This window comes from Drosophila kikkawai, chromosome 2R (genome assembly GCF_030179895.1).
Source record: "Drosophila kikkawai strain 14028-0561.14 chromosome 2R, DkikHiC1v2, whole genome shotgun sequence".
Lineage (NCBI taxonomy): Eukaryota > Metazoa > Arthropoda > Insecta > Diptera > Drosophilidae > Drosophila > Drosophila kikkawai.
Genome location: NC_091729.1, coordinates 12,353,147 through 12,365,774, shown reverse-complemented (window position 1 = coordinate 12,365,774; position 12,628 = coordinate 12,353,147). Strand labels below are relative to the sequence as shown.

At 44.3% G+C, this 12,628-nt stretch overlaps 1 protein-coding gene across 7 annotated transcripts in view; it reads left to right on the top strand.

The window, feature by feature from the left end:
- Positions 1–12,170, top strand: part of brp (ELKS/RAB6-interacting/CAST family member bruchpilot) — a 39,511-nt gene extending 27,341 nt beyond the window's left edge. For 4 of the 7 annotated variants that reach the window (XM_017172043.3, XM_070283929.1, XM_070283928.1 and 1 more), the window contains 10 exons: positions 197–229; positions 1,704–1,820; positions 4,253–4,435; positions 4,553–4,873; positions 5,255–5,443; positions 5,767–7,530; positions 7,983–8,674; positions 8,840–8,974; positions 9,038–9,101; positions 9,163–12,170. In XM_017172043.3, the coding sequence (XP_017027532.1) occupies positions 197–229; positions 1,704–1,820; positions 4,253–4,435; positions 4,553–4,873; positions 5,255–5,443; positions 5,767–7,530; positions 7,983–8,674; positions 8,840–8,974; positions 9,038–9,101; positions 9,163–9,198 (3,534 nt within the window). In that variant the 3' untranslated portion in view covers positions 9,199–12,170. The remainder of the gene's footprint in view (positions 1–196; positions 230–1,703; positions 1,821–4,252; positions 4,436–4,552; positions 4,874–5,254; positions 5,444–5,766; positions 7,531–7,982; positions 8,675–8,839; positions 8,975–9,037; positions 9,102–9,162) is intronic. The other 3 variants (XM_070283932.1, XM_070283930.1, XM_070283931.1) reach the window with 3 other exon arrangements.
- Positions 12,171–12,628: the final 458 nt, after the last annotated feature.

Below are 12,628 nucleotides of genomic sequence, written 5' to 3'. Positions count from 1 at the left end.
ATGTGCTATCCGTATCCACATCTATATCTATATCTATATATATCTATATCTATATCTATATCTATATCTGTATCTGAATATGTATTTACATGTACACATTACGCATCCCAACTACCCAACAACTACAACAACAACCAACCGACCTAAATAAAAATATAAAAAAATAAAAAACTCACCCAACATAAACCAAATATAGATGCAGCTAGATGAACAGACCACACTACACAAAGTAAGCCCAATAATCCGAATTCCAATCTTCCAATTGCCAAAACTAGATAAACTGCATAATATCGTAAATCGTAGTTTTGTAGATAACAACTTTGATTCTTGTAAACTGTTGAGAGTTTTTACCGAAGAGCAGCGATGGGTAGACAAAACTAGGGATACGTCCTGTATAATATATTATAATTTATAATATATTTATTTCATTTATTTCTTTTAAACACAATTTTTTATAGAATTCTTTATTGAATACAAAAAATTATTGATTTATCGCATATATTGTGCCACTAAAATATCAATGCGATATGGATAAATCTATATTTTCTGGCTTCCCTAGAAGATATACCATAGAGCCACCCCAATATTACAGGTGCTCTGCCTCTATGGTCATGCCCACCGCTGCTCTTGAATATCGTAAAAGTATATTTGATCGTAAATCCAATTCAATCTTCCATTTTCCGACATAAAGTAACTAATAAAAGTAAAAATATCAATTATAGTAATTAGTTTTTATCGTTAACCGTAAACACAACGAATATCAAAACATCGAATTTCGCTATTATGCAAATCGCACCTTTTATATATCGTAAATCCACACAAATATATATATCGTATATTACTCACATTAGCTACCCGAAAAACACAAAGACCCCATTTAAATTATCATTCACCATTTAGAGCCAGCAGGCTGAAGTCTCACTTAGCAGCACTCGGCAGCACCTTCAACGATTTCAGATCCGATAAAGCCCTGACATATTGCGCACTTAGATACTTAGATACTTAGAAGGGATTAGCAGCACTCGCCTAGTTGGGTTTTGATTTAATCGGTGTGCAGACAAACGGAGGTGTGAATAAGTTGAATTGATTGCCACCGAACATGCACACCTACACATACCGGAGTCACACCTGAGGGCGTGGCCTAAGATTAAGATATATATAAATATGTTCCGTATCCGTACTCTTGCAGAATGTACAAAAGTTAATGTTCGAAACGGGCAAGATATCGGTAAGTCGGCCAAGCCGCTGACCCAGCCTACTAGTTCGCAAATGGGGCTATTCATATACGAAGACCCCCACCGCTCACCCGCTCAAAAACTGTCATTTTCTCCCTACCCAGCGTATTATATGGCCAGTTTTTAGATCCAAAAAAAAAAGCTCACGCCACGATACCAAGATCGAATGAATTAAATATAGAGAACCAAGCGTCAAATGCACTCAAAAAGCACAAACAAAAAGTCAAGCAAAAGTCTCATTAAATCATTCACAGCTTCATGGATTGGATCCATTATTGACAGCTCGCCTGCTGGACTCATCCGAGCACCATCATCATCATCTTCATCTTGTAAACAAAAACACTCACCACACATTTGCTAATGCCTTAAACCGCTTTCGATTGTTGTTTCGTTGCACTTTGTTATCCTTGAAACTCCTTCTGGTCATGTTCAAACCACTAATTTGCCCGTCTCTCGTCCACGCAACAGACGACGTTCGGCAGGACCACGATGACCACGTCACAGGAACTGGATCGGGCACAGGAGCGGGCGGACAAGGCCTCCGCCGAGCTGCGACGCACTCAGGCCGAGCTGAGGGTCACTCAGGTATGGTCCACTTGAACCCACACTTGCCTGCGAATCGAGACAGCCATATACATATATCGATATGCATATACGAATGCTCTTTTAGTTAGCCTTACATATACATATATAAATATATAAATATAAATATTTTATGTATGAAACGAACTCTGAAACTGCATTGCTCAGGCAAATGCCAACAATCTCTGTGTGTGTATATACTCGTTTCCATGTATCTCGGCGTGCGTGTGCCTTGTTGATGGACCAAAAACTTTCGCCCCCCGCGATGAGGAGACTTTTCCGATTGACACCTTCCCCCTACACACACACACAAACACGAACTCGTACACCTCTTTCCGCTGCAACATGCTAAAGCCACACCACCCGAGCACTTGCCGCCACAACAAACACACACACACACACACACCTTTAGAGTCCTCATGCAGAGGACTTTGAGTTTATAAACTCGATTTGAGCTACTTTTATGTTCTATTGCTTCTTTCGTAACCTTTACTTTAACTTTAACTTTAACGTAACAGTAACTGTAACTTGTAAATGTCTTAGTAACTCTATGTAAATTGTAAAGAACTTATTTATGCGAAAGCCACCGTTGAGACAATGTATACTAAAACCAAAACTCTATCCAAACCGTTGTGCTTACATTCATTCTCTATATATAGGGCGACTTTGAAAAACGTTTTGTGAGTAAACCGCTTCCAAGCAATCAATCAATCAAACAAGTTTTTAGTAAAGCAACTAACCGTAATTAAATTCGATTGCCAACTCGAACTACTGCATCTGACTATGCCAAAGTAATCCAAAGAAACCCAAAACAAAAAAACCAAAAAAATATTAAAACCAAACCAAAGCTAGTTGCAATCTGTCACTTGTTCAATTTAATGTAACTTGCATATTGCCTGTGAATATACTAACATTGCCGCCATATAAGCATAAAAAAACATCCTTCGTGAACACACAACACACATACTATATATATAAAGCATTCATACATACACATTGTACATATATACATCGATTGACCTTGGTGGGGAAACTGCCTAGAGCTTATCCGTCACAGTTCCGGTGTATTCCTCGCTACGAAAAGCCTGCCCCAAGCCGGAAGCTAGCAAAGTATGACAAAGTATCCTGGAGCGTTTTGCCTCTGGACACACACACACATCGCGACCCACACACTCACTCTGTCACTGTAAGCTTCAAATAAAGGTCCAAAGAAGGAAGAAGCCGAAAGAAAAGCGGAAACTGGCTTATGGCCTCAGTTAATTGACTGAACTGCCTTGTCACTTTCACTCGCTCTCCCACACAAGCGCACACATTACGCACACTTTGCCTTACTTTGCTCTCGCACCTTCACTCTTTTCCTCAATCAACTCACGCTATTTTCTCTCTCGCTCCTCTTAATTTCCCTCTTGCACTAATGAGCCATCTGTGGTTGTCTACTTCATCCTGAACTCATCTGGAACTCAAGGTTCTTCAGTCCATCTGTTTGCCAAGTCGTAACCCATTTCCCAACCCATTCTAAACCCCCTTAACCCGTCAATATTTCATTAGATTTCCTTGATTTTTCCTGAATGAATTTTCTTGTCTATTAATCAAAAGTTCAAGTGGAATTATCTTTCAACAATTTAGTTTACCTTTTGGTAACTAATCAAGAACTAGACACATTTCCAACTCATTCTTTCCATCCAAAATTGTATCTTAAAAGATTACCAAGGATCCTAAAAATTATAGATAACTTTTAACTAATACTTCATTATACAAATCTAAACAATATTAATCCTTGGGAAACGAAAAGTTGGATACAACTTTCCAAATAGTCTCTTTCTTTCTTAATTAATTCTTGTTTTTTCTTAAAACCTTAAGTAACCTTGTGTAAAAAATATATTTATCAAACAGTTCTTGATTCTAGTATTCCAAATAAACCGTAAGAACCTTAAACCCTTGAAACCTAACTCTCGCTTCCTGTGATCTCCTAACCAACGAGTTCCTTTCCTCTTCATTTCACTTGCTTCCTGTGATCTCTCGCTCGCTCTCTAACTCTCTCCTTATCAAATGTCAGCCGCTCGCAGCATAAATCGCTCGCTATTCCTCTCTCTCTCTCTCTATCTCTCGCTCGCTCGCTCGCTAGACGTTGTAAACGTGTTCGTAATCGTTATCGTAATTTAAGTATTAATTATCGTTACTTAGTATTTGTCGTTTGTCACCTTAACCTTTGATTTGTGTCTACTAATCGGTCAGACATCCAGTCAGTCAGTCAGTCGAATCAGTCATTTAAGAACCTAGTCCCCCATGATGGCCTGTAAATAATATCCGTTATCCAACATCCACTCTACCCCTTCCGAAACAACAACAACAACAACATCATAAACCCATCGATTCAACAACGATCGATCGATTGATAATGAAAACCAACCAACGAAACGGAAACCATAATACAGTCGGATGCGGAGCGGGCACGTGAAGAGGCGGCCGCTTTGCAGGAGAAGCTGGAGAAGAGCCAGGGCGAGGTATACCGGCTCAAGGCGAAGCTGGAGAACGCCCAGGGCGAGCAGGAGAGTCTGCGCCAGGAGCTGGAGAAGGCGCAGAGCGGCGTCTCGCGCATCCACGCCGATCGCGACCGGGTAGGCAAAACCGTTTAGCTAGCTAAGCACCACCCAACCGAAACCCCTGAAGACCCACCTAACCACCCAACCACTCCACACTCACTCACTCACCCAAAACCACCATCCGTTGCACAGGCCTTCTCCGAGGTGGAAAAGATCAAGGAGGAGATGGAGCGCACGCAGGCGACGCTGGGCAAGTCGCAGCTGCAGCACGAGAAGCTGCAGAACTCGCTGGACAAGGCCCAGAACGAGGTCGATCACCTGCAGGACAAGCTGGACAAGATGGGCACAGAGAACCGTCGCCTGGTGCTGGAGAAGGAGAAGCTCACCTACGACTACGACAACCTTCAGTCGCAGCTGGACAAGGCGCTGGGTCAGGCGGCCCGAATTCAGAAGGAGCGCGAGACTCTTACCCTGGACACGGATCGCATTCGCGAGAAGCTGGAGAAGACGCAGGTATGCCCAGGTCCCATCCAAGCCGTCCGAACCCACCACCACCAACACAATCTGAGCCACACCCACATCTTCGAAGTGACTAGCTAACCGATACCTGTCTGTGACCGTATACGTAACTTTGTTGTGCTAACTAACCCCCCTGAGATAAACCCTAAACTATATAGACTAACTACTACCCATTAACTACTACTCTAAACATACCGAAGCCTCGCTTAGATCGATGTGACTGCTATTGCTTAACCCTAAGAACCCAACCCCCTAACGCGCCTTGTATATAAATATAACTATTTATCCCTAACATATATCTCTACGTATGCGTAACTATCTTTCGACCGTCACACCTCACACACACACACTCTCACGCACAACTACGAATCCCAGATGCAACTGGCGCGCATCCAGAAGGAGCGGGATCAATTCTCCGACGAGCTGGAGACGCTCAAGGAGCGCTCAGAGTCCTCGAATACCCTACTGATGAAGGCCGCCCGCGACAGGGAGGCGATGCAAACAGATCTGGAAGTACTCAAGGAGCGCTACGAAAAGTCGCATGCCATCCAGCAGAAACTACAGGTAATTGACCCTCTCCCCCTCCCAAAGCTCTAACGATTCGATCTTCTTCAGGTATCCCAGGGTATTTCAAAAAAACAAAACGAAACCCAAAACAATTGGCTATCACCCCAAAACCCAACCCTTAAACCCACTCTATACTATATAATCCATGACTTGTCTGTACTGCATATTGTTTCGAACAAAAAAAGCGCATGAAAACTGAACTGAACTACCAGTGAATTGGCTGTATATGTAAATCCGTAGCTTCCCCACGCATCCCGCTGCCCGCTAATGAACTCCCCCAGTGACCTAATCCCCCCTACCTTGTGCTAACTATTTTCCAGATGGAGCGCGATGACGCCGTCACCGAGGTGGAGATCCTAAAGGAGAAGCTGGACAAGGCCCTGTACGCCAGCCAGAAGTTGATCGACGAGAAGGACACTTCCAACAAGGAGTTCGAAAAGATGCTGGAGAAGTACGACCGCGCCCAGAACGAGATCTATCGCCTGCAGTCCCGCTGCGATACGGCCGAAGCCGATCGTGCTCGCCTGGAGGTGGAAGCGGAGCGGTCTGGCCTGGCAGCCGGCAAGGCTCGCGAAGATCTGCGCAAGCTTCAAGACGAGAGCACACGGCTGCAGGAGGCCTGCGATCGGGCGGCGCTCCAGCTGAGCCGCGCCAAGGAGTGCGAGGATAATGCGCGCAGCGAGCTGGAGCACAGTCGCGATCGCTTCGACAAGCTCCAGACGGACATCCGGCGGGCCCAGGGCGAGAAGGAGCACTTCCAGTCGGAGCTGGAAAGGGTTACCTACGAGCTGGAGCGGGCACATGCCGCTCAAACCAAGGCGGGAGCCAGTGTGGAGGCCGCCAAGGAGGAGGCCGCCCACTATGCCGTGGAGCTGGAAAAGATGCGCGATCGGTATGAGAAGAGCCAGGTGGAACTGCGCAAGCTCCAGGACACGGACACCTTTGGGCGGGAGACGCGACGCCTCAAGGAGGAGAACGAGCGACTGCGTGAGAAGCTGGACAAGACGCTCATGGAGCTGGAGACGATCCGGGGCAAGTCGCAGTACGAGTCGGAGTCGTTCGAGAAGTACAAGGACAAGTACGAGAAGATCGAAAATGAGGTGCAGAACATGGAGTCGAAGCTGCACGAGACCAGCCTGCAGCTGGAGCTGTCCAAGGGCGAGGTGGCCAAGCTGCTGGCCAACCAGGACAAGCAGCGCTCCGAGCTGGAGCGGGCCCACATCGAGCGGGAGAAGGCCCGGGACAAGCACGAGAAGCTGCTGAAGGAGGTCGATCGTTTGCGCCTGCAACAGTCCTCGGTGAGCCCCGGCGATCCGGTCCGAGCGTCGACGTCCTCCTCTTCCGCTCTGTCCGCTGGCGAACGGCAGGAGATCGATCGGCTGCGCGATCGCCTCGAGAAGGCGCTGCAGTCGCGCGACGCCACCGAGCTGGAGGCCGGTCGCTTGGCCAAGGAACTGGAGAAGGCGCAAATGCATCTGGCCAAGCAGCAGGAGAACACCGAGTCCACGCGGATCGAGTTCGAGCGCATGGGCGCCGAGCTGGGACGCCTGCACGATCGTCTCGAGAAGGCCGAGGCCGAGCGCGAGGCACTGCGTCAGTCCAGCCGAACTGGAGCCGGTTCCGCTCCACATCCGCAGCTGGAGAAGCATGTCCAGAAGCTCGAGTCCGATGTCAAGCAGCTGGCCATGGAGAGGGAGCAACTGGTGCTGCAGCTGGAGAAGAGTCAGGAGATCCTCATGAACTTCCAAAAGGAGCTGCAGAACGCCGAGGCGGAGCTGCAAAAGACACGCGAGGAGAATCGCAAGCTGAGGAATGGCCACCAAGTGCCACCGCCAGCTGCAGCACCCGCCGGAGCCTCTCCCGCCGAGATCCAGGCCATGCAGAAGGAGATCCAGGCGCTGCAGCAGAAGCTCCAGGAATCGGAGCGAGCCCTGGCAGCTGCCGGTCCTCAGCAGGCTCAGGCTGCAGCGGCGGCCGGTGCGAGTCGCGAGGAGATCGAGCAGTGGCGCAAGGTCATCGAGCAGGAGAAGGGACGCGCCGACATGGCCGACAAGGCGGCCCAGGAGATGCACAAGCGGATTCAGGTGAGGATTGAGTTGGTTTCGAAGCAGCAGTTAACAAAGAGAAACAGCACATCACCAAAAATAAACATATATCTGATATTTTATATACTATGTACTATATGTGTCACACAACATAATACTCTGATATATTTTTCAAGTCACTAATTTTCACACATTTTTAATGCCAATGTATGTAAGTATTTCACATTATCATTTGGTAGTTATATCATTTTGTTAAGCGTTACAAGAGCAAGTCAATTAATGTTACTGTTACTTATTCTTATATTAAATGGAAGTTCCCAAAGCTTTAATTATTTTTTATTATTTTTATTGATAAATACACTTACACAGTTCTAAATGTTACAGCTCTTTTAAAACCAATATTGGATTCAATTGATACATTTTAGTAAAACAAGAAATCCTTTAATTAATAAGATAATTCCTAACAATTCCCCATGTTCCTGACTGTGCAGCTTATGGACCAACACATCAAGGACCAGCATGCCCAGATGCAAAAGATGCAGCAACAGATGCAAGCGCAGCAACAACAGGCGGCGCAGCAACTGCAGGCAGCACAGCAGCCACAGGCAGCGGCCAGCGCTGGCGGAGCGGACCCCAAAGAGTTGGAGAAGGTCAAGGGCGAGCTGCAGGCAGCCTGCACAGAGCGGGATCGCTTCCAGCAGCAGCTAGAACTCCTGGTCCAGGAGCTGGAAAAGAGCCAGATGTCAAACCAGGAGCAGGCCAAGCAGCTTCAAACCTCCCAGCAACAAGTACAACAACTGCAGCAGCAGGTACAACAGTTGCAGCAACAAATGCAGCAACTGCAGCAGGCGGCCAGCGCGGGAGCCGGAGCCTCTGATGTACAGCGCCAACAGCTGGAGCAGCAGCAAAAGCAGCTGGAGGAGGTGCGCAAGCAGATCGACAACCAGGCCAAGGCCACCGAGGGCGAGCGGAAGATCATCGACGAGCAGCGCAAGCAGATCGATGCCAAGCGCAAGGACATCGAGGACAAGGAGAAGAAGATGGCCGAGTTCGATGTACAGTTGCGCAAGCGCAAGGAGCAGATGGACCAGCTGGAGAAGTCACTCCAGACGCAAGGTGGCGGAGCGGCAGCTGCCGGAGAGCTCAACAAGAAGCTCATGGACACGCAGCGTCAACTGGAAGCGTAAGTTGCTTATCTCATTGAAGGTTTTTTGAATCAGAAATCGTTTATTAGAAGTTATATTTTATTTTTTAGCACACATTAGTCTTATATTTCACATCAAAACTTATTATTAAATTCAAAAATTTAAAAACTTATAATAAATATATAATACTTTACACTTTTCAGATGCGTCAAGGAGCTGCAAAACACAAAGGAAGAGCACAAGAAGGCGGCAACCGAAACGGAACGCTTGCTGCAATTGGTACAAATGTCGCAGGAAGAGCAGAATGCCAAGGAGAAGACCATCATGGATTTGCAACAGTGAGTCTTTAATATATCCTTACCTTAAAAAAAAGAGACTAAACATATATATATCCATTCCAGAGCCTTAAAGATCGCTCAAGCCAAAGTCAAACAAGCACAAACGCAACAACAGCATCAGCAGGATGTAAGCTTTCAAAATAAATAAAATTTTAACTTGACTAAAATCAATTTTCCCCCTCTTTTAGGCTGGGCCAGCTGGCTTCTTGAAGAGCTTTTTCTAAACAGTGCCCACAGAACACACACACAGATCTTCAGATGCAGATAAGGCTACCTGTACTATTTACCTGCAGCGAAAATGGAAAGCCGAAACACAGCAAGAAATTACCAAAAGCACTGTCTACTATTTTGTATACTACCGATGCCGATACCGATACCAAACCAATACCAACTATGCAGTATTTCTAAAATTCACACGATATACACACAACAATACAACACACACACACACACATTTGTAAATGACACCATGTAAATGCAATGCAAAATGCAAATTATTTGATATTTATGTGTATTGTGTAATTAGGTTGCCGCTATACTCAAATTGTGGATGCATTTAAAAGTCAGCTGGTATAGCGTACTTTGTAAACTCTCTTAAAACTCTCTCTAAACTCACTAGCTCGATCCTTTTTCAAACTCGAACTAAACTAAAGTTTATCGTTAGAAAACACACACACAAACACCCTTTCTTCCCCCCCGTTAAGAGCTTTCTGCCCGTCACTTTCTCTCTGTCGGTCGAAGCTGCAGAACGTAGACTACTTCCTGAGGCACTGCTTCATCCCAAGCCCTCCATCAGTCATTAGTTTCAACCCTGCGCGCGAATGTGATGATATCGAGGAGGGGCTAGGAGATAGTAACTGCATTAAAAAACGAATAATGAACTAATTGAACGCTGCTTTGGACCCAGAGTGCACTGTGTTATATAAGCTAGTCCCTGTTATAGTTAGTTAAACATGAGCATCCATCACACGACCACACGCAGTCACGTCACACTGTACATAACCCATTGACATCCATCAGAGAAGGCGCTGGAAGTATAGATACAGATACGGATACTATATGTAGAGCAATAAACGATACACCACAGATAATACAGATATGATAGACATATGTACATGTAAATTGTAGTTACATGCATTGCGATTAAACCAATTATATTGCGTAGCCTTTAGCCGTGTACCAAAGAACTATCTACGAGTATATATATAGACCCGAAAAAAGAGAACGGAGCCAAGACACTACCTACCATTCGTATCGCCTAGTATGGATATTATCGATAAAAACAAAAATAAACTCCAGCATCAACTAAAACCAACCGCAATCTCTATTTTAATTAGTTAAATCTACACGATATCCCCATACATTCATAGATCGAGTCCATTACGCAAGCTTTACCTATCTCAGCTGTGAATGCGAATTAGAAGGAGTAATTATATTAGATCTATATCTTTGCTTTTGGTTTAGGAGCAGAGCGGAAAGTGTTATTGTTATTGGCATATATATATATATATATTTACATAGCTATAGTAGAAAACGTTAGTGTTTCCACTGAGTGCTGTTTCATTTCGGTTCTGTATAATTTGTCTAGAATGAAATTAAGATGGAGTATAGGAAAGAATACGTGAGATAGCGTAGGAGAAAGTAAGGAGTCATCACTGCCAGTGTAAGCAAGCATATTTGATAGAACGGAATTTGAGGGTTCGCTTAGGCCTAGGGATTATCAATTAGATTATCGCCTTGTTTGACTTTCGGTTACCATACATAAAGAAGCCCAATCCACGATGACATTCAGCAAAAGATACGAAGCAAAAGACACAACACAATCATATCATACAAGCCTATATCATAACCCCAGAACGAAGGAGTAGTAGACCCCAGAGGGAGACTCTGCTTAGCGCTTCAAATTAACCGCAGATCTTTCCGCACCTAGTAGAACGAGGAGGTATCGATTCTTCGATCGATGAAGCACTCGCCACCATTTAGATAATCGATTAACGACCAAGAAAATAACGTTAGAGCTGCATTCTTTGCTTTGACTCCTCGCTTCTGCGATCGTTCGATTTGTGTACATATGTTAGGGTACTCCTTTCGCCCCCATTTCTCTCCCTTTCTCTCTCGCCAAAAAGGTCCCCAAAAAGTTCCTATACCAGGAACATCGGGTTTTTTACGGTGCAGTTGAAGTAGGGCAGGAATCAATGCGAGTTCGAGCGTCAAGTAATAATTAGTTACATCTTCGTGTTCGACAGAAGTGTACATAAGTGTCTAGTTGTGTAAGCATAACAGCAACTGTATTATATATGAAAGTTAACCTATATATATATATATAACGATATAATAATATGAAATCAACCTATACGCAGACCATTGAGATCACGAGAACAATTAACTATCGACAAATCAAACCGAACTAACTTCACCGTAGGACCTACACATCACTCTGGCTCCTGGGCTCCTGAGATAACACACACGTTGACAATACAACCACCCACAAGGACACATCATGAAACACACTCACACACTCTCAGATACAGATACACACGATCTCAGATACAGATACAGATGGATCAAAGTAGATACATTTTTTACGAACGAATTGCTTTATGGAAGCCAACATATCTGAGGCAGGAGAGTGCTAGATATCCGATATCCGTAGCATCCACAAATTTTGAAAAGCGATTTCCTAACGCTGCGAGTTCCACTTGGTCACCCAGTCACTTTCACTTTCACTCTCGATCTCGAGTTATATAGAAGATGGAAGAAACGTTTGCCTTTAACTACTTAACTTAACTTAACTAAACTTAACTTACCACGTATCGTATTGTTAGCCTAGATAGTCTCAATTACAGCAGCAGCGCAGTAACGAACAAATCTGAGAATAAGAACATGAACTAACGGTGTACTATCTACTTATAGTATTTGCCGTAAAGACACTTTAATCATATTATCCCCGCCGTCGTGTACCCTACTTACAAATACAAGAAAACTAAAACTAAAACAAATACAAATACGAAACTAAAGGATAGCCAGGAAAGCTTTGTCGACTTTTTCTATACAACTCTAGCAAACAAAAAAAAACAAAAAATACAAACGAAAGCAAACCCAAGTCTCGAATAATGTAATTTAGCAAATTGTAAACTCAATATAGGCACACTCACACACTAACACACACACAGATATCAGGCAAAAAAATATAAAACGATCCCGGGCAAGGCCACTAAATGAATTTATATGGGAAGATATCGATGACAAGTCGAGAATTACCTATCGATAATGCAAGCGATTAATTAATTAGCCCCCATTGTGTACTTCTCTGTACATAGACCTATCTATATATATACATATAAATAAATATATACATATTTATGACTAGAGCAAAGCATACGATAGATGAATATAGAAATATACATGAATATGATATAAAAAGCGAGCGCAAATTATATAGATACGACAGATACCCAGCATCATCCATCAGAGCCGAAGATCGTAGTCAGAGCAAAAACTTGGATAGAGAGGAAGAGGCAGAACAGAAACAGTGGAAAATCCCTAGAAAGATAACGTAAATCCGAAACTGAACTCCCCAATTCCGAAACCAGATAATGAAATCCGCAGAGAAAGACAACATCAATTTCGTGTAAACATTTTTTTAAAACAAGT